General features: G+C 39.1%; 1 protein-coding gene across 4 annotated transcripts in view; it reads right to left on the reverse strand.

Moving 5' to 3' along the window:
- The window catches only part of TIAM2 (TIAM Rac1 associated GEF 2), a 90,791-nt gene that overhangs the window by 17,038 nt on the left and 50,227 nt on the right, over window positions 1–23,526 (reverse strand). For 2 of the 4 annotated variants that reach the window (XM_048937660.1, XM_048937659.1), the window contains exon 14: window positions 13,157–13,260. In XM_048937660.1, coding sequence (XP_048793617.1) covers window positions 13,157–13,260 — 104 coding nt within the window. Of the gene's footprint in view, window positions 1–1,878; window positions 2,439–10,501; window positions 10,755–13,156; window positions 13,261–23,526 lie in introns of those variants that run through there. The other 2 variants (XM_048937662.1, XM_048937661.1) reach the window with 2 other exon arrangements.

Consider the following 23,526-nt stretch of genomic DNA (forward strand, 5'->3'; position numbering starts at 1 on the left):
GCCGCACCTACATAGAGGTCACTAACCCTTTGAGTTCATTATCCATGGGAAAGAACACACACAGAAAGCCTGCTGCTGGAACAGATCAGTCTTACAGCTTTTAAAAATGAGAAGCTAACAGCTCAGTGCTGTCTGATGTGTTTTTTTCAGGAAGTAAACTGAATGCACCAGACAGCAAAGAAACACAATTACAGGGGATTTTGAGAAAGAGCAACCAGCCAAAGACATTTTTATATCTCTCACTTTCTGAAAAAGGAAGGCCTTGGAGGTATCCATCACTTTCCTTTTATATCAGAAGACTCTCCAGAATAAAGACAGGCCTAGCATCCAGCCTGTTTTGTGCAGCTATCATTCCACAGACTTCTCTAGTCTGGGCAGTACTTTGTAACCAAGCAATGTAAAAAGCTAGAAATTAAGTCTTAGTAGTCCTAAAAATTGCTGAAAAAAAAACAGTACAGTACATGTACTTCTTTAAACTAAGACCAAAAAACAAAAAACACAGCTCAGTTTTGCTGAAAATTGCTTTGTGGGATTTCCATCAGCATGTTTCTGGGAAAGGCTGCTGTTCAGCTTTGGGCAATAGAAGCTGGGTAGATTCAGTCATCACAACTTACTTTTTGGTCCTTTTTTTCATAACCTCAACACCAACTACTCTTGATGGACACCAGTGAAATTCTGACAGTCTATTTTGTTTATCTGTGTTTCTTGCACGTCTTTTAATTACAACACTAAAAAAGGATAAATTGTCTTTCAGTCAGAAATTCAATTTCAGTGAGATTTATATGAACAGTTAGCCTGTTCTGGCAATGCAAGGAGTTATTAACAAACTTATGTAGAAATCAGAAATGCAGTTGGAAGAGGGCTTGATGTTCAGATAAAGAGTTCCTGTCAGGACCATGTGGCTCCTAAGATGCAACCCATTTGACCTGGTGCCTAAGCTATCAACAGGAATCGTGTGGTGGGAAGTCTTTGCTCTCTCTTGCTCATCTTTCTCTTTGGATATACAGGAAGACTCTCTGGTGCCTTAAGTATTCATTGGCAATGCTAGTTATAAACCAACTCATGCAGAAGGGATCTGGGCCCAAGTCTGCAGCAACCAGATCCCAAGGACCAGAAGCTCCCATTGAGCAGGAAATCAGTCACTAAAGTCATCTGATCCAATGCATATCATAGCCAAATGCAAAACAGAAGTCATTTCCATCATGGAAGGTTAAATCCTAACCACTCAAAATACAAAGATGTGTGTGTGGGGTGGGGGGTGAATCATTAAAAAGAACAAAGGGAGAGGAGCTCCGATGCCCACCTCACTAAAAGGAGACTCTTGACAAGTAACATCAAAGCACAAAATGCAGATTTTCTCAGAATATGACTCTATGAAAATATTGTCATGATCTCCTTCCCCAGGTCCTTATCCTGATGTTGGCAATATTTAATACAGAAGGCTCATATACTTTTCTACCATCTGCATAATGTGTTTACTGTCTTCTTATATTTTCTCATTTCCCCAGCCATTCCTTGATCACAGCTTTTCTACTTGCCACCCTATTTTTTCCAAAATTCCAAATCATTTGTCAGAAGTCAGATAAATAAAACATTGCAGCAGATATTTTACTGAAGAACTGTGTTAAAACCATCCCACTCAGCCCTCCCTCTGATAGAGGCAAGTAATAACTATTTGCTGGAGCGCACACAATCAACACCCCCCCCCCCCCCCCCCGCCTCAAAATATTCAAAAAACCCAAATCTTTTCCAGTGCAGCACTGATACAGACTCACCTACGGAGCGCGCTAATGACCAGCTGTAATTATGAAGTGCAGAGACCCCAGCAACCCGTCTCCTATCTCAGCCTGCTCACAATCACCCCAGCCCCAGACTCACCATAGAGAACATCCTGTGCAGGGAGCCGTACGCTGCTGCTGCCTGCTGCTGTGTTTTGCGAGCCAACGCTAAACTCTTAGCTCTGGTTTTACTCCTCCTGAAGGCGGGCATTGTGACTTATCAATACAAACTTTGCCAAAGGAAAGACCCCTGGAAAGGAAGGCAGGGATGCCGTAGCCTCCCACGAGCACACCTCTCTGCATTCAGCTGCAGCCTGCCAGCGTGCACAGACACAGCACAGAAGTTTTCCTTTTGTGCTGATGAACAAAAACGGGAGACACTCTCAATGTCCCGGTTTAACTGGGCTAAGCAGTGCATGAGGCAGCCGGGCCTTCCATTATTGCTACAGAGGCAGTGAAAACCTGCCAGAGGAGAGGAATTTTTATAAATAGCCTGATGTAGCGAATGCTGGACAAAGCGCAGTCATGCCAAGGGAATGTGGGTTTTATCTCCCAAAAAGGTACCTGTCTCTGTGCCCGTAAAATTCACCGCATAAACAAAACATCAGGTGCTGTGGGAAAATTAGCCAAATACCTAAAAATATCTGGAGGGTGCTGACAGCTCTGAAAGTCGGTGTGACATCAATGGCACTGATGCTCTGTCAAGGGTATATGTTGCTAAATGATGCTGCAGACACATGCACTTACAATGATAAAATGAAAAACAAATAGGCAGCTCCACGGAAGATTTGTTCAAATAATTGTGCTTGTCCTTTGTTTGAACTTTCTCATTGCAATTACATCAATAAAAGGAAATTTAAACTGTGCTCAGTAATAAATTTGAAAGTAGAAGTACCCATGTTGATATATACAAAAACACTCAGCTCCACAAACAAACTATTCTAAACAAAATGTAACTTTAAATAAAACATGATAGGATATTACAACATGGTGGTGAAGAGTTACAAGACTGACAAGAAATTTAGTAATAAAAGGAGAAGAGTATCAGTGACTTTAAAAAAAAAAAAACACCTATATTCCTCCCATTACAGCACTGTTAGGGCACACTGATGATGAGATGCAAGGCTTCTTTCAGCACTGCCCTTGCCACCACCTCTTTGCATTCTGGCAAGCCCTTTTCTTTTGCCCAAATGATACGCTAAGCTTGGGTGCACATATCCTTGGTTATGAGTGTGCTACTTCACAGGTTTCAAGGATATTTGCCCTCCTACAAGCAAGGGAATAGCACAGCCCTCTCCTTTAATTACTGCAATTAAACTTACATCCATCTCTTTCCAAATCGTTAGCGCAACTTGACAGCTCAGCATTTGCCAAACCATAAACCTCAGCTGCTGCATCCTATCACAGGAATAAGGATGCTGGCTCCCTGAAAAAACAAGCTGCTGACAGAGCACTGAATGTATCGAAGGAGTAGGAACTGTTTGTTTTTTAAGGACTGGGCTATTTTGGAGAGAGATATCAAATTTAGTGGGCGAGAAGACTGTGTAGCAGAAAATTGAAGGAATGATCTCGATGGAGTGAGATTTTCCAGGGTGGACAGGCTTGCTTAGAAGTCCAATTATATAGACCACTGTGTAGTGCGCACACAAAGTTTACTTTTCTTATCCACCATTAGTTGGTGGTGGTTGCTTCTGCAGTAGTCCACAGAGACTAGGAGTCTACAGACCATGTCCAAATAGACAACAGTATTGCTACTTTCTGGAAATTACATATTAAAAAAATACCAGAGTTCAGGACACCAGGTCCACCTTTATCAAGAGCAGAGCTACACTGTACTTCAAGCACTGTTTTTCATAGAATCATAGAATCACAAAAAAAAAAAGGCTGCTAAGTTTCAGGTCCAAGCAATGCCGCCAATCTCAACAAAAAACAATGACAGGACTTTTTACTTCCACATTAGGAATTTATTCTTCCCCAGATTTGCTAATTAAGCCTGAGTTATTAGCTAACTATATGCCAGCTAAAAGATGCTACCGATTGACATTTGGGGTTTTTTTTACATGTGTTCATGTACGGGCTGCCCAGGGAGGTTGTGGATGCCCTGTCCTTGGACGTGTTTAAGGCCAGGTTGGATGGGGTCCTGGGCAACCTGATCTGAATGTGTATGTTTGGTGGCCCTGCTAGGCAGGGGGGTTGGAACTACATGATCCTTGGGGTCCCTTCCAACCCGGGTGATTCTGTGTGATTCTGTGTGTGATTCATCAGGAAAAAACAAAAAAATATGTTTTAACAATACTTCCAATCCCTATTGAGGAGCCAGGATCAACCCAAAAAGTAAAAAACACAAACTAAAATAAACCAAATGAATAAAAGCATTCTCTTTAGCATTTCTTCTCCTGAAATATGCAACATTCAAGCCATCCTCAGTGATGTGCCTTCTAAGTGAAACGTACATGCAAAATAATCAATTGCCTTGAAACACATTCAAGATGACTGGAAAAAGGACACAGTCCTGTTGTTTGTTCCTGTGTGCTTTGAGTAAAAATCTTTCCCTTTACAGACATCTGCTTTTCATCTTTCCATTTCAGAGGCACCAGGCTTGATAGTTACCATAACAGTAACATCCTTTGCGATACAGGCTTCCCTCTATTGTCCCAATGCCTGTAGGTGCACTTATCTGCAAGGAGTTTGCTTCCCATCCAGCTTTTGCCCTCAATCCATGAAGGTAAAAGGTTAATTTAGCTGGTCTCTGGTTCTCTGCAGGGATCTATAAGAACTCTGCTCTTCACTTCTTATAAACGTGGGTGGGTGATTTGTCTGCCATTCTTATTATGCTAATAGCATGTTTTAAAATGTCTTTAAAATATATTTCCAAAGCATAGTTGACTAAATTGAAGACATTTTCTTTCATTTAAAACTGCAAACAGTCAATGCTCCAAGTGCTTAAAATTAATTCTTATTTAATTTTTAATTTCAAGCATCTTAAAGACTGTTTTTAACATTTTCACTCCAAGCGTTTTGTGCTGAATACAAAAACTTTTTCAAGTGCTGAATTAGAAACTATGGCAACCACTATGACATTATCTTTGCAGTTGCATTCAACTTGCACAATAAATTTTTGCAGTGTGCTTTCTTTAGAGTCAGAGAGGGCAACCTTTACCTTTTAAGGCATGTTGAACCTTTAATGTTCAGAGGTGCAATAATCCCACTATAAAGACAGAGGCAGACCCTTGAACTCTACACCAATAGTGCTGTTGGCAGCAACTAATGAAAACAGGTGAAAAGCTGTTGTCAGTTTCCTGACTCAACTGATCCTATAATTTCATAATTCTCCTCCCTCTTCCTTCCTTTCAGTTTCTTTATCCTTGATTTTGTAATTTCCTGCAGGTAGTGGATTTTTTTTTCAATTTTGGCATTTCAGATCTACCTTTGGCCCTATATGTTCCTGATAGAAGAAAATAGGAATCAAAGCCTAACCAAAACGTATGTGTGTACCCAGGATGCAGCTGTTGTCTGAAATTCTGTATTGCAACTTAGTGTGACTTTGAAGTGATCTTGTATCCTGTGGTTAACTGTTGGACACATCACATACCCGTTATGTGCTAAAATTGTGCTTAAATGCTTCTGAATCACACAGGGAATAAATGCATGTTATTGTCAGTTCTGTAATGGAACAGTATCTTCGTCTTAAAAAAAAAATGACAAGAGAAAAAAAAAAAGAAAACATAAATAATCTGTATCAGGGAGTTTTCCCAGCTCCCTGAGTCTGTCAGAAGTACAGTTAGGTATCTCGACCTTCGATTTCAAAGTGAAACACTGCCATCATGTCCTGTACTGCAGGCAACCAGGGTTGCCTTTGGAGGCCCAAGGTGGATGACGCTAATGAAGATTCCTGTCCTTCGTCAGTGAAGTCAAAAGCATCTCCAGAGGCACTGCTAACCATACCTTGTGGCAACGAACCAGTACTGTTCTCACATACTTCTTTTCAGATGCAGGTAAGCCGCATGGATTTTTTCCCAGCAGACCACAAAGACAATCTGCATTATAACTCATCTCTCACCAGCTTTTTTCATTTGCAAGCAACAACACAATTTCTTTTCCTGATCAAAGCCATCTGCATGTTTTACACTGACAGCTGTCACAGTACTGTTGAGAGGATGTTTCCTTTGGTCTGAGGAAAAACAACAACCACCACCTCCTCCACAGGCCCCAGCAACAGAATGTATGTAATAGCTCAGAGCGCAGCAACACAAGTTTACACCTCTACATGCAAAAACTGCACAATCTCCTTTTCCTTTTATTTCCAGTATGTATGCATGCAGGTCTCCATCTGGAGCTTGCAATAGTGTCTGGGTTACAGGATCAATGTAGGTATGGTGCCTTTCATGCTTAAAGCTTTATGGTTTCAATGCTCCCTACTACATTAGCCGAGACCTGCATTCAAATTATAGGTGATCCACAAATTAACATACTGTTGCAGTAAAGAACTGCATGATTAAAAAAAAAAAAAAAAAAAAAGTGAAAATCCAGGGCCAGGGTTAGGAACAAGCACTCACTAGTATGTTTACAATAAGCCTTCTGCAATCTACTGCATCAAGTTTGGTGCTTTTACTAAGGGGTGGAGTAGAATACTGAAATCTAAAGAAATTAGCAAAAGTCTTACAGACTTCTAACAGGCTATGATTTTACTTGTGTTGCTTTCTAGAACCCCTCTAAAAAGGATCCTCAATGACAACAGGGTTTCAGCTCCACATTGCTGGAGCCAGCCGCTCTGTTTGGGCTGCCTACAAGCCAGGATGTCTGCAAGTGAAGTGCAATAATTAACAAAGCTCTCCACGGGCTTCTGCCTCCTTTCAGTACAGAACTGTCCCCTCTAGGCAGAAATGAATCAAGAAAAAGCAGTGCTGAGGAACTTGCTGTTCTCCCACGCTAGCTCTCAGACTCCCTCAATGCATCTCACAACTTTAAGGATAATGACACTCCGATTGAAGAGGAGTACACGTGATTTTGAAAGGAGTACTACATTCACCACTGTTAAATTCCTTTCACACAAAGAACATTAGAAGGGATGTTAATTGCAGACTACTCCCCAGACTTTTGGGTTTCATCAACTGCTGAAGTTCTCATGATTGAAATGAGGGGAAAAACCTTAATGTCCTGTGGATGTTGAGCCTACCTTCAGGCAGCTCTCTTGCAATTAATGACATGCTGTGCAAGTAGGAACTGCCTGGGCACAGCAAAATAGAGCTAGTAAGAAGATACCACCATGAACATCATTTACCTGTAATTGCTTCCATGCATAAAGTAAGTTTGGGGCCACATGGGACTACCAGTTTTTAACTTGTTTTACTTCTCGCAGAGGGATGTCTATTGAAGTTCTGGTCATTGAGCTCAACTCAACAACTGGTGTTTCCTGGATTAGTAGTAACATGTGCCCTCCAAGATTTTTATACTCTTTGCTTAACAAAATTGCTCTTCACACACACTTTCCTTTTTCTTTCTTTTTTTTTTTTTCAGTTTCTCTCAGTTTTATTAGAATATTAATGCCTCTTTGGGGACACTTTGGAGGTAGGAATCGCTACCTGACTAGCAAGAAGGGTTGCCACTTACACTAAACTTAGAGAGATATGGCTCTGAAAATCATCAGAGACACACTGAATATACATACACAACACCATCCTAAATGCCATCAAAACACAATTTCTACTTCTCGGTTTTGATGTTTTATGCAAAATATTATTGAAAATCTTCCTTCCAACTCAGTATATTTTGGTAAATCTTCAACTTTCCCATTCAAAAATCCTATTAGCAAACTGTTCAACTTCACTAGGGAAAAATAAACACTTCTTGATATCTGTCCATTAAGGCAATCATCCACTGCTTAGAAACACATTCATACTGATGTATGTACTTAATCTAAGATAGTGAATGGTTTTCATTACTAGATCAAAATAAACAGACCACCACAACTGAATATATAGGATTACATTCACTGACAGTTCCTATAGAAGGCTGTTTGATGTGGTTTGAGTAAGTGTCCTCAACTATCCCACTGCACATATTGGAAAGATCACTTCCAGGTAATAAACTAGAGGAAAATATCATTTCTACCATCCACTTGATTTCTTCTGGAAGTTGAAATATCATTCAAATCATTCATAAGCAGTGAACAATTATGTTAATTTTCAGCAAAGATGGGACTGTATGAGTAATGATTACTAACTGCTTCAGCCTCCATTATTCCACAGCAGCTGTCGTAGTTGCCCTCTTTCTCTCTCTAAAAGGAAATCATCCTGTTTTCTTTAACAGAAGAAAATAAGTAGAAGCAGACTAGCAATGGGATACACATTCTTACTCTCAGTTTTGAACCTAACCACCATATATAGTACTTCAACATTTTTACTATTTTCTTCAAATGAAGTTGGTGGTTTTACTGTCGCTTCTAATGAAGGGTTTTCCACATCAGTTTCAGACAGCTTAAAGAGAAAACAATTTCTGTTCAACTTATGAAGATCATCCCTCCAGTACACGGCTATATTGTATACTCAAGAGGCCAAAACAATATATGCAGTGATCTCTTTACAATACTCAATGATTTTTATTACAGAAACAGCTGTTGTGAAATCAGCTAATACAAAACACAAGGATTTCCGCTTTGAAACCATGATATACATGTTTTGCCTTTGTTGAAAGCACTGTTCTGGGAAGCTCACTGTGATAGGTGTTATCTTCTGACTCTGTCTCAGTCTCCTATTTATACCACTCAGGCACTGTCTGACAATCCAGATGCTCAAACTTTATGGGCAAGTTTGCACATCAGCAGTGTGAGCTGAGTGGCGAGAATTTGCCAGCCCAAGAACACACTGGATGCAAAGAAGCCCAAATCAGATTTCCTACCATGATATCTGATATTCAGAGTTCATGGAAACATCAGTTTCTCACTATACCTGCTGAAGCTCCTCTTTGGCTAATGGAGGACTGTCCAAAACTGGCATCACATAAAAGAGAAAACACAAGCTTCAAAAGCACCAAAGAGATGCACCACTTGGCATTATATAAAATATTCAAGCATCCTAAAGCAGGTTCTGAAAAGCACAAGTAGTTGCAATACATTTTTCCTACTTTTGTTTTGCAAAGTAAAGCTAATTTCTGTAAGAGTCTCCATAACCAACTTCCAGAGTCTTTTACTTCATTATTTGAAAGCAATATAGCACCACTTCCAAAATGCTACAAAGTCAAACGTGTTGGGCATTCTATAGAAAGCAAATTCTTGTTAACATGCATAGTTTCTCATCACACTAGATTCCGTTTCTGCATCTGCAATGTTAATTTTTAAATGATGCCAGCATAAACTCATTCTGCATTCACTGTCTATTTTTATTTATTATCAACACTAGCTATTTGTACTGGGCTTATGTGTGTTAAATTATCCATATTTCTTATAAATACAACTCTTTATATGCATGAGAACACAATAAAGTTACTTTATATATTTGCACTAAATTTATACCAAGTTTTTTTTTCATGATCTGTAAAATATTTGAAATGAAAACATATCTTCCCCTTCACACAGATGCATTTATAAGAAAATCCTTCTTTCCTTTTGTTAAAATTTAACTTGAAGTGGCAAATAGTTGTCTCTTACAACACACAAAATATTTAGAGTAGCCAAAATCAAAGCACAACTATCTTAAGTGAACTCTTAGAAGAGGAGTTAGAAATACTGTAAAATTTCACCTTTTAGCTATGCTTATCTTTCATAAGGGGACATTTTTTAAAATATAGAAAATACAAAGTAAGTAAGAGACGACTAAACTTCATTTAGAGGAAACCGTGGGTTAAAGAAAGCATTTCTAACCAATACAATTAGAAATCACAAGTAACTAAAGGAAAAGTTGCATTCGTGCTACCCAGGTGCACAGACAGTTTGATTCTTGGCAACTGTCAACGTACCAGGATTTAACTGAGCAACAGAAACCCAGACAAATAATTTGCAAAATGATTAAACACAACTAAACCTAATTGCACTGACAGGCACACTGAATCCCCACATTTTCTAAGGTCCTCCATTCTTCTGTCAACGGGACGCCTACGTATTCCACAACCAACAATTGCAGGGACAACTTGCCAATGCCACATAAACAGTATTTTAACACAGTTTGAAAATGCACTGCAGCAGAGTGTGTTAGAATTGTAACATCTTTTCTTGGTAGATGAAATAGAAGGAAGGAAGGAAAGGAGGTTTTCAGTAAAGGTATGAACAGGGCATCCCAGAGTGTACAGAGCTGACAAAACTAATGACCATCTAGAATGGATAGTTCTTGACATCCATGTCTTTTCAATAATATTTTATAACTGGAGGAACAGTTTTCATTTCTGGAATGAAATAATCCTCTACTATCTTCCTAATTCATTTGTTAACTCTCACATGAAAGACAAACAGAGCTTTCTAAAATCATTCATTTCTTGGACTACAAAAAAAATGAATGAAAGAACAAATGAGCACATATGTGAATGTAGTACACATGCAACAAAAGACATTTTCATTTGAAATTACTAGGGAAATGCCTTCCTGTATGTTTTAGTTAAGATAACGTTTAATCTTAGCTTGGTATAAGATGAAGAGAATAATAGTGAAAAACAGTCAAAAACATTGCGAATAAAAACATTAAAATCCAGAACTCACACATGCAACCATTTAAGATTGTTTTTTAATTACTTACATGTTATGGGACAGAGAACAACCAAACTTCAAAGGAGCCTGCTCCCTCAGAGCCACAGAATTACATCTACAGCTGTTGTCAGCTGGGAAATGAGCATGTCTGGCTGTTTCTCTCCTAAAATAATCCCAAGCTGCCTGTTGTTCCAGGCTGTGCTCAGTACCTCTCAGCACCACCAACGTCCTCTCCACAAAGCTGCAGCTACAGATCTGCTCTCCCCCATACTCTGCATAACACCAAGGTGTCTGCCCTACGTTCTCCCACTTCCATGGATCAAGTTAGCACACGCAGGAAACAGAAGGCAAAGGGGATGGGAGAAAAAAAACAACAAAACAAATCCAGATGCTGTGCTTTTTGAGGCTACACAATTTCCTCAAACTAGCTTTTATTAGCAATAGCTATTGTTCATCTGGTGAGCAGTCCAAAATCACAGCTATAAAAACAGAAATCATTTTAATTTTTTTTATAGCCAATTACTGAGGCACGTACAGCATATACTGCTTCCTAAATTTACTGCGAGGTTTTTAATTCTCCATTTATTGGAGAAATCAGAAGGGTCAGACAAAAGCTCTGACAGTAATAGGCACTCTCCAACAGAAAAGCGGCAGTCAATTACAAACCATTTGCAGAAATTGTAGAGCTGTCACAGACTCATTTACAGCTGCAGTTCAAGTCAGACTGCTTTTGATTTGCTGAGCCATCTCTCCCCCCTTGCGCCTAGAAAACTAGGACAACTTCAAATAGTTTTTAATGAAATGACACTAGCAGACCTGCACACCAACCCAAGGAGCGAACTGCAGTATGGTCTGGGCATTTACTCCAACAAATTGTGCACAAGCCATTTATGCTGATGGATGTGATTGTTTTTCAGCTGGAGAGAGGTCAGGGAACAGACCTATCTGTTTTCCCCCTTTTTCTTTTCAAACTACAACCACAGCACATAATTCAGAGCATCAGAGCGAATTTAGCAAAAACTGCTCTGAAAGAATTGTTCTCTGTGTATTTAAATCCAGCTGAACACTCCCTAGTTTCCTATAATTTGCTGTATTTGACAGACAATCAGGGGTGACTGACAAACAAAGCCTTTGTTTCTCTGCTAAAGCAATACTGAATCTGGAGAGCCTCCTCCCCTCCAGCAGGATGGGTGCTCAGTCCCCCTGCCTGCATGGCACACTGGGGGTGGCATGCACCCCAGGAAAGCAAGGCACCTTGCAGCACTAGGGATGCAGCGGTGACATGGCCAAGCACCAGCCTGCTCACACAGCCAAGTGCTGCATAGGTGTCACCTCGCCTGGGTTCTGACAAAGGTGGAAGGTATTTTGGCTCTGACTGTAACACACTGCAGATGCCCTAGAACAGGACAGCAGAGAAATCTGCACTGTCACCGCCAAATGCATCCTAAGGGGAGAACAATCCCCCTAGGATTTTTTCTTTATGGTTGCAAAGACGTTTTGGAAGCATAATCACAGTGGAACACAAGATAGAGATTATCTCCATGGGAATCCCCTGTGAAAAAAGAGATGAGCTAACGGCCCCAAATCACCAAGCTTCTCCTTACTCTCACAGAAAACTGCATAAAGTCATCTGTATTTGACTGAAGGAGAATACAAACGGACTGCAAACATAAAAGACAATCAGTTCCTCTGGGTACGGTATGGCTAGAGGCAAAACGCATCTTCCTCACTTTGGTCTTCTGAGATTTTACATTTTGCTTCATCTCTGGCTTTCTACTGTTCCTCTCTTACCTCTGCCTGCCTATCTAAATATTCCATACAACTAGTAATACGTTCCTGAACCATATAAACTTCTTTTCTGTTATATAATTGTGTAACATAAGTGTTATCACACATTTAATTTGAGGTACAACCAACTCACCAACAGAAGCAACAAAACCAATTCTGCTGTCAAAATGGCAATGCCTCATAAAGTCCACAGACACGAAACCTACCCATGCAAGCACCTGGGGGGTTCAAAACAATATGCTCTTGGGCTGGACACAGACTGCAGTTTGACAGATGTGGAGGAAAAAGGGTAAAAATTGCTCTCTGAAGACCAATGCATTCAAAGACAGACACTAACTGTGAGGGTTCCTACATCATTCTCCAAAGCCCTAACTGAGAAAAGGCATGAGCATCCATTATTTCAGCTGAAGTTAAATAATATTTGCAGGTGCATAAAGGTTCTTCAAATAAGACAGCAGAAATCACTAGGATCTCCAGAACTGCATCTCTCAAAGTTTGCAGGTCAGTTGAAATTATTCATGTTATGTAAGTGTTGCTTTGATCAATGCAATCTCAACAAGTCCTAATACTATCAGCAAAGAAAAAAAAGTAAGAATTAACTGAATCAGTTAAAAAGCTGTACTAGTTTCATTGTTCTCTGGAGAAGTGGGTTCAAGCAACACAGAAAGAGGAATTTGACAAGTCTTCATCTCTTTGCCATTTGACCCTATCACAATGCTTTTGGAGATGCAGCAGCTATTCCAGAGATGCTGACCTGCCAGCAGACAGCAAAATACTAAATACAGCTAACATGCTTGCATCTTTTTCCAACTTAGTGCCATTATATTAATTTTTTGCCCCGTCAAAACACTGTGTTAACAATGAGATATCTCTACTTTTTCACTTTTAAGGATTCTTATGTCAGGTATATTCTTACCCTGAAAGGTGGATCAGTCTTCTCCCTCTGTGGTACTTGGTCCAGAGTGCCATCCGTACTGCTCCTTTTCAAGCTGGATGTGACATCGGGCACATTATTAAAATCTGCATTTGAGAGAAAACAAATAATTTAGAGGGTTATAGGAGAGGAACAGGAAAAGCATTTGCTTTTATCTGCAGATACTTTTAGTGCCTAGCAGAATTTTTATAGAGCAAGAGAAGGAATACAAGATTTGCCACTCACCCCCCCTGCCATATGGAAAATAACAGAAGAGGACAAAGTAAAGAGAAGCTCTGTCTGAAAATTTGGCTTTTAAAACAATGAGCTGGACATGTAAGAACCATCTGAAGCAATGTGCATCTCTAATCTACAAAAACAAGCCTCACATTCTTGCTAGCAGCATGCTTTCTAAAGTAGCTTTATTTATAATCAGCACACTGTGCTAAGACAACCAATGAGGATGCTCTCAATAGTTCTCCTTGGATGAACATGCTATTTGACATGACTTAGTCCTGAATCCCTTATAGATTTAAAAAGAGAATTTTGCCTTGGAACAAGCACTACAGTTTATAATACTGACGAAACTTCATCCTGTTAATATCAGTTAACCAATTTTAATAAATTTGGATTTCAAGTGCAGGGCATCTGGAAAAATGAAAAAACAGAGTAGTAGGGAATGTCCTACTCTACTTATTGAGAGGCTGTACCTCATTTATGTATAAACTCAAGATCCATCAAACAACACTGAACATTCATATAAAAATAGTAATTTTCTCTTTATGGTTCCTCAACTGGTTGCTTAAAATGTGCAGTGAATTCTTTATTAAAAAAACTATTAGAAGGGAAACAAATTCTTCTGTTTTTTGATCAGCAGTATTATCAACCCAAGTCCTGTTTTCTGTCATGTAAGCCTCTAGGATATATCTCACACCACATTTTCAAAGTTTTCCTCAACACCTACAAATGCTGCGTATATATTTTTATATGAAAGCTAAGATTCTCATTTAAACTCTGACTTCAAAAACTAATTGGCAAAAGTATTATTTATTTTGTAATAAAATCACGAGAACTAGAAGCAATGTGATTTTCTCTCCACCTGGGTGTTTAAATCCTGAAGTGGGCCTTTTTCTGCTGTTTTTATTTTTACTATGAGGCAGTTGTTGTATCCTCTGCATCCTTGATTTGATGGAGAGCTATCAACCAGACTTCCCTTCCCCAGCCAGCTCAGCAATATCGTTGCTTTCTGGCTTCAAATTGTTTGAGGACAGGACTTGTTGCTGGCCTGTCCCGATCAAATAGTTCCTGTTAGCAAGGATTCATAAACACAAGCAAAGAGGGAAGTGGGAATTTTAGACCTGAAATAGCACCACTTATCTCAAGCTCAGTGTCAAGATTGACACTTTACACTCAGACACCGAAGACTTGACTACTCTGTCTTTTCCCACTTAGGAAACCAGTGTCCCATCTCTTTTCTCCTCTCAGTATCTTGTGCCTTTTCCATCTGGAGTCAGGTGTAGCTTCTGATATCTCAGAGACCCTAAGCCACCTTTGCAGAAACAACACATTTTACGCAGCTTCACCAGTCACACATCTTCATTAAGAACTTAACATGGAGCCACTTTTACTCTTCTTCCTCCACCACGCATGAATTATTTTCTTTTGCCTTCTGGAATTCTAAAGTCATATTGAGCCTCCCTTTTGTATATGGGTCACATGAATGACCACTGACTTCAGTCACTGTCAGCTCCTGGATTCACAAAAAGTAAGCCAACTCCTAAAACATTAATTGACTTTATTTGCCATTTGGGCTCTTTTTACTTGTCTTCTGTCTTTCAGTGCCATTATTTTCCCCTACCTTCACACAGCATGCAGCTGAGATTGTCTGTTTGTTTTTCTCATCAGAGAGCTACCTGATGTCAAACTGGATATCACTGGGAAACTCATATCCTTTCCTTGATTAACAAAGTGACCACTAATCATAGAATGGCTTAGTTTGGAAAAGACCTTAAAAGTCATCTAGTTCCAACACCTCTGTCGTAAGCAGGCTGCCCAGGGCTCCATTCAACCTGGCCTTGAGCACCTCCAAGGGTGGGAGGCACCCACTGGGCAGTCTGTTTCAGTATCTCACCACCCTCTGAGTAAAAAATTTCCTCCTAAAATCTAACCTAAAAATTCCCTCTTTTAATTTAAAGCCATTCTCCCTTGTCCTGACATTACCAGACCATGTCACTCTCCCTTCTGCTTATAAACTCTCTTTAAGCACAGGAAGGTCATAATGAGGTCTCCCTGGAGCCTTCTCTTCTTCAAGCTGAACAAACCCAACTCCCTTAGCCTTTCTTCCTGAGAGAGGTGCTCCAGTCCTCTGATCATCTTCATGGCCTCTTCTGGATCTGCTCCAACAGCTCCCCATCCTTTCTGTGCTGAGGGACTGAGACCTGGACACAGTACTCCAGATGGGGCCCCATGAGAGTGGAACAGAGGAAAGTAATCACCTCCCTTACCCTGCTGGCCACAACGTATCAGTCCTTTACAAAACAGGAAATAAGTGAAACTAACGTCCATAAGCAATGAAGCAAAAGCATAAATGTAAAAAAACGACAATAAGGTAAAACAATCAGTAGATCCCAAGAACAGAACAAATCATAATGACAACAGCCAAAGCAGGCAGCAAAATATTGTATCACTTTTTCCATATAATCTATCTTTTCTTCCCTTCACTCTTGTCTTTTTTTTTTTTTTTCTTCTTCTTCTTGTAGTCTCCTGGACTGTCAGAGGTTGATTTATATTGTCTTGACCATTTTCATAGCATTTGCTATTGGCGTAAAAACTGATTAGAGTTAAGAGTAAGCAATATTAAATGCCATTTTAAATAGTAAATTTAAAAAGTACATGGAAAGGATCCAAAGAGAAAAAGGACATCCTACTGTACACTGTATGCCAAACTAACACAGAGAGGGAAGGAAGGAAGCATGGCTTGTTGATCAGTTTAGCATCCATATCCTGTCTCCCTTTTCTCCTTTTACTGTGGAAGCAGACTTCCTCTGGATTCATTCCTACACATCACTGAACTATTCCCAAAGAGCAGAGAAGCATCAACATCAGCTGCATAGCTAAAAAAATAAGTCAAAGGGTAAAGAAAATATACACTGCCTTAAAGAATGTGAAATTTCAAGTGCAAAGCTTAAGAACACAAGCAGAATACCGAAATTCTCTCTTGTTTTACTAAATGAAACAGGAATAATAAGGCAACCCATAAAACTGAATCTTCTTTAAACTTTTACATATGGATTGAGCTGTACCACAGGATTCATATAGCAAAGATGTTCAAAAACTGTAAAACTGTTACCTTGCAGGCTGTGGTAGCTACTGTTCTTTCAGGATAGCAACATAACCACAGAGAGTGTGTACAGCATTCAGATCAATGTTATAGCCACACAAGTATAAAAATTGTTTCAGTATATAACATTTTGGATCTTCACTGAAAATTAACAAAGTATGCAAGTAGATATATATTCCTAAAAATTATCTAAACAAAAGGTCAAATTGCCACTTCTTGGCAATGGTGTTTTCCTCTTAGCCACCTCTATGTTACTTAGTACAACTACATTACTAACTAGTTAGAAAATAAAAAGAATGACTGCTTTGCTGGAACTATATTGCCTAGGAGATGTCCAGAACAGTAATGGGGAGTATCTCATTACTAGTTCTGCCTATACAATACCACTACCGTAGTATATTAGATTTATCCTATTGATACGGTTGTAATAAACCTTTCTGGAAGAAGAAAGCATCTGATAACGTTGCTGAGTTAAATGAAATTTGTTTTCAATATTTTAACATAATTTTTCTCACATGATGCTGAATGAACATCCCTCTGTTCTATTTACACATGTAGACGCTCACATACAGTGAGTTCAAATGTATATCCCTTCCATCTGAGAAGGACAGATATCTCAGAAACAGACAGCTGCTTCCTATTTAGCAAACAGGAGAACCTCCAGATGCCAAAATACAAGTCAGCTTACTGTGAGTAAGCTAAATAGCAACCTCAGATAAATGATAATATCCTCAGAAAAGCACAGGGACAAAATGCCATTGTGTGAAAAGGTTAACTACAACATTTGACATGCACAACAAGCCTTATGCTTGCTTTCCAGTGATGAATGATCAAGCATTAAGAGCCCGATGATCACCTTCAACTACCAACATCATCACCAAAGGAGGAAGTGCGCTGTGTGTATCAGGCTTTGGACCAACAAATGCAAATGTTCCAAATGAACTTCCTCCCCACTGCCATTACTTCTGCAATACTGTGTCTCTCTGGCAGGTAGATACATGACTCTGAATCACTCAAGACAAATAGCGAAGAGAAAGAAATGATAACGCAACCACTAAAAACTGGAAGAAAATATACTTGCTAAGTCATGTTTCTCATTACTAATTATTTGGTTTAAAGTGGGCATGGCACAAACAGATGGGAGAATCAATGAGAAAGATAAAAATACAGCACATCTGAGAGCTCTGTACACCTACAGAAATGCCTCTTCCACGTCTCTGTGGTGAAACATGTACAAGTGGTCAATACAGAAGACATTCAAATATTTGTCAGTGATGAGGTACAATGGAAACATCCTCCAACAGATATGTGAGACAGTAATAACCCATTCTATGTTCCTAGCCAAGAAACCAAAGGAAACCAATTGGAAAATATCAACATCCAGCAATTCATTTACCATAAAGAAGTCATCAACAAATTCAAATGCTACTAATCTCCTTTTCTTGTTCAATTAACAAAGAAGACTTAATTACTTTCTACACGGTGCTGCTGTTACCACTTCAGCCACTGACTGCAAATAAAGGCAAAACTACCACAGGGAAAAAGTATAAACTGAGAATTCTGCTTCTTTTATAATTCTTGTTTGTAATACTTTGAAACATGTAGATTTTTCTCACCAATTTCAAAAAGAGAAATACTCGTCTTAAGCATGTCAAGTGTTATCAAGTGTCAAGCACTATGTAGGTGGTGTAACCAGCCCCTTTTTCAAACTACAAGAAGAGGGTGTGTTTCCATCTGCCACTCTATTGATAACAATAAATTGCAAAAAAAAATATCATTCTAAATCTACAAGGGAAGGTAACACAGCAAAATTAAATGCACCCATTCTCTCACTTCAAGACATACTAAGAGCGGTGCAGGGGCGTCATTTTCAGCTCTTAGCAGCAGCAGCAGTTCTGAGCATCACTTGATAACTACTCTCTGCAAATGAAGAGGCACTTTTGACAGGCACAGGCAGCCCTGACCTTGATAAAAATAAAGCCATAAAAGCCATATGGAAAATTGGTTCTCCATTTTGCCATATTCCCAAAATTTTCCCATATTTCAAAAATCTTCGCTTTGCATCAGAATGAAACTGTTCTTTTGTTTTATGCTTTTTTTTTTTTCCTCCCCCCTAAAATGCTGAGAAAGAAATTCCAAAGAGCAAAAAGAAATAGTTTGACATCAGGATATTGACCTATGGTGCAGGGCAAAGAGATAAAGTCCCCTGCTCTGTCAGATTCAGGCAGGTATCTGAACCCAGCTCTTTCTCAGCTAAGGTGAGTTGCTTGTTAATAGTAGTTAATCCTTTGAGTCCTTTCTGGTGTCTTGCTTATGGTAAACCTGGTCTCATACCAGGTTTAAACCTGTCTACCTTCAGCAGGAAAAAATGACACAGGAAACCATTTTCATAATGACCCAGATGCTGATGGAGAGGAGGGGATGATAATATCTTGAACAACAAGCAATACCTATGTTAAAAGGAGTAAAAATGTTGGGGGACTTGGCTGTAGGAAGTGACCTTCGTAGTAACACACCAAAGGCTTTCACAACCAGAAATCTAAGCTTAAGTAAATAAATAAATAAATAAATAAAATTAAAACACCTTTACACCTTTATAATTTCTCAAGGGATATCATTTCATAAAACGGAAGAAAATAGGAACCAAACCACGCAAGAATTGGCTAGCAGAAAGTAAAATAGGAATTACTACAATTAAACACACTGATCAATCAAACTTAATACATATCATTAAAAACATAACTAGACTACCATACAGAAGGTGCAAAATGACCTTGAAGATAGAGCCACAGTCCCAGAATGAATCTGTGCAGGACACAATTTTAAGGACTCATAAGAACAATTCCTTCTATAAGCTGTGGTTCATCAGTTGGAAACACAAATGAAAAGCATGAGAGTGTGGAGAAGGGGGTAAAACCACAAAGCTTTGAGTTAAAGCTACCTAAGCAATGGTCGGGCCTGGATCAGTTATAACGCTGGCTAGGAATTTGCCTATGCAAAGAATAATGAGAAGATGGGCATTTAAACATCACATGAATTAATTTCTGACAGGCTTATCCAGGATGCTAATAGACCACCCTATTTTAAAATATGATAGAACAACCATCAATAGAACAACTCCATGAACAAGGTTGTTGAAAGCCTCAACTAGCAGAGGACTGGATTCTGTGAGTCTGGAAATTCTGTTCCATTCTCTGTTTCTATCATTAATGTAGCATCAATATAGTACGTGAAAGCTAAAGCACTACTATAGCATGTGAAAACTAACTACAGCTACACAGGCACATACATAGTCAACTATCTGTTAGCACAGCACAGAAATTACTTTGTTTCATTAGTGCTGGTACGTAAGGATTCTGGCAAAGAGCATCAAAGACTAAGATAATGTTTATATCACAAGTGCAAATAGGTGAGGTGCATCCTGCGTCCTGCACCTCAGTTGCTTGCTGATTGCACCTTAGATGTTTGTTTTTAACTCTTTTTTTTCTGCTGCAGACTTATCTGGTTGTAGTTCTCTAGCACTCGGGAAGGAAATGGTGCTCTCATTTCCCATTCTCTTGAGTGAGGATTTTTATCTCCAGTAGATAGATGTTTCAGATGTAAAAACACATGCACGCAAAAAGCTTCTACCAATTAGGATAGCCTTGGTCTAGTCTGTAAAAGACAGATATCCAGATTCCCAATCAGACCAATTAGCAGCATTTTTAAACTCTGGTGCTGTCTGGTGGTTTCACATATACATTGCAAATAGCAATAAATTGGATATAAACTTAGGTATAAGAATAAAAGTATAAGATTTAAGCTTGAAAAGGCTGGAATCCAAAATTATAAGGAATTACAGAGAATTCTATTCTCTGGGAAATACTGCATTCAGTATTTTCACTAGCTCTCTAGAAACTGCCTGTAACAAACAACACAGCCAACCTTTAGCATGTAAGATATTCTCCATCCTAGACTTACGATACAGAGAGTAGCTAGCGGTTAGGATGGGAATAAGAAAATGTATTTGGGCAATAAACTTAACCAAAGTATGGAAAGCTGCATTCTTCATTGCTATGTGAATTCTCCAGACCGATCAGTTAATTATCATAAGGTTTTAATTCCCATATAATTCTAAACAATGTTACTATTAAGAGAAAAGTAGATTTACAAGAGAAAATAACAAATATTTCTTAAACCAATATTAAAGCCTGAGCTAAATCTCAGAAAGGCACAAAGTCTTGGTGGTCTTTATTCCTTGACTCATTGAAAAACAGGGAGTGGTGAGTAAAGCATTCCAGCATTGCCTAGAGACACAAAATATCAGTGTGTTGAACTCTAACAATGCTCCCTTGGAGAGAAGCACTCATAACCTCAGTTAAATAACTAAGCCTGGCAGGTAGAATGCTTGCGCTATTTATCTTGGTCTGAAACAACTAAATGTATTTCAAGTTTTCAACAGTATATTTACTCTTTTGTAGTGAAGTTAAGAAGATAGGTATGCAAGCAATTCCTTCTGTATCCGTTTTTCTTTCTAAATGGCTCCAACGAATACCTTTCAAAAAGTAACAGTTAATCCCAAGTAATTATAGGACGGCTTTCAAGAGATAGCCTCTCAATCTTTGTTGAAGAAGGCATTCAAATTTTGCAGGAGAAGGTTTTTGGGTTCACTAGTTTTATCATGAATAACTCCTATGTCTTGCTTATTTTAGAATCAGATCTTTGAGTTCTTTGGCTCATATTATCCCCTAAGACCAGGATGGAAGGGGCTCTCAGCTGGTCCTTTGTCCTCCCAGGGCACATTGCTGCCTCGTGTTCAATTTGACCCCAACTAGAACCCCTACATATCTTTCTGTAGGGCTGCTCTCCAGCCTCTCATCACCACTAGGAAGTGAATGTAAAACAGTAAGGTCGGTATTTCAGTACCAGGGATCCAAAGTGTATATTCTTATTAATCTCCAGTTAAGTTTTACAGAATTACGGAATTATTCATGTTACATAAATTCCAGCTAAAATTACTGAATAGAGCTAAGTGTTTAACTACTGCATAGTGCCAGTTCAGTTGTTTCCCTGCAGTTGGTACTCACAGGCAAGTATTACTACTTAAGTGCTCAGATTCCACTGCTGGATTAAATTCAAAACACTTTTGTAAGGCAATAACTTTGGTTATTAACTGTGCTTTTCTGCTGCTCTAACCAACATTTCAGAAGGTAGTGAAATATTAAATTTATTACCAAATAAAAGCCTCTTCCTCTCCAGTTTAGGAAATTTTCAAGTTCTTCACAATGACTTTAGCATATGTTCGGATGCTAACTTTCAAACTCTTGCTAAATTAACATAACTTGACTCTACTAGTACTAGTAAATTAAGATTCTAGAAAATGAAAACTAAACAAACAAGAAAAACATACTAAAAATGCACTCAATTTTACCATTCAGAACATTTTTCTTTCTGTAAGATATATTGGCTTCTATCACTTGGTTGTCGTAAGTATTTCATAACTGGCTGGAAGGCATGTTCTCAGTTAAGCTGACTCTTTGGTGTAGCTAGAAACATCATTCAATAATACATTCAAGATGTTAAATCTGGAAAGAAGATTATAATGCAGCTGTCATAACACCAGTCTTCCTAGATAGTGTTCTTCAAAACGTGATTAATAGATGCCTGTCACTGACAAGACGAATTGTTACCAAACAAGGCTTGCAGTTATTGGCCAGACAAGAAGGCTCTACTCGCAGCCTCTCTCATCCAGATGTTTTGGTTTCAGAGAGAAAACTGTTGAAACATCAGCAGGTTCTCTATATGCTTGCCAAAGGGCAGCAGAGCCAGAGTTGTTCTTATTGCAGATCTCATAAAGCGTAGAAAGAGAGAAGCTCATTCTTCAGGCAAGGGTCTGAAAAGGACTCTTTTCAATGGTGAGTGGAGACAGGACAAGGGGAAACGGCCAGACACTGCAGCATAGGAAGTTCTGCACAAACATGCGCAAGAACTTCTTTACAGTGAGGTGACGGAGCACTGGAACAGGCTGCCCAGGGAGGTGGTGGAGTCTCCTTCTCTGGAGATGTTCAAGACCTGCCTGGATGCCTCCCTGTGCGACCTGCTGTAGGGAACCTGCTTTGGCAGGGGGGTTGGACTCGATGATCTCTGGAGGTCCCTTCCAACCCCTACAATTCTGTGATTCTGTGAAATACTCAACTAGTATAAGTCTCCTTTGTTCTCATTCTTCAGTGAGAAAAGAGATGCTTCTTGTTCAACCATTGCACATTTTCATGTTTATAAAAAGCCAGCATGTTTGTGCAAATATTCTTATACCATACAGCTTGAACTATGTTAAGCCACGTGCTGAACAGTGGCTTAGCTCCAGTCAGCCACCTACTTCTGCAAGTGTGACTTTCTGTAGGCTGCTTTACGTTCTTTTCTTCTTTTTTTTCCCCTTAAATATCTGCAGAAACATCCACTTTGAAATTAGAGCAGAATCTTTTAGAACCCCTGGGAGTTCCTTTGTTGGTTAACTGTTGGTCAGGAAACAAAGCAATTTGACTCACTTGTCAATTCAGTTATCAATAAGAGGTACAAATTAGCAACATAGTAGGAAATAACTGCCTATGCTTCTGTAGCAATGCCTGATTACCCCCTGAATTTGAATATGTTTTTATGGAGTTGTTTAGCTTACTAAACTTTCTCCATACAAGTATCTGCCAGCCAGACAACCGTGCAGGCTTTCCAGTTTTAATCTTAACACTTTGCACTGGCTTCTCAAATTGTTACCAGAATGCATGCATTTCCCAAGTGCACATTCCTTGACATCCTCTTAAATAGACCCTTGCTGTTGGACATGCAGGGTGCTGCCAGCAGCTCTCCTGATTGGTTATCTGTGCCTAGCAGAGCAGGACAACAAATGGAGTTGGCCAAATGCACCACCTTAGATTTTTCTTCTCCATCTCAACTCCATCTCAGACACAAAACCAGCAAGAAAAAAAAAAAAGAAAAAAAGAAAAAAAAAAAAGAAGAAAAAAAAAGTAATTTAACAGTTCAGCAAGAATTTGTGGCCGGC

This window comes from Lagopus muta, chromosome 2, assembly GCF_023343835.1.
Source record: "Lagopus muta isolate bLagMut1 chromosome 2, bLagMut1 primary, whole genome shotgun sequence".
Lineage (NCBI taxonomy): Eukaryota > Metazoa > Chordata > Aves > Galliformes > Phasianidae > Lagopus > Lagopus muta.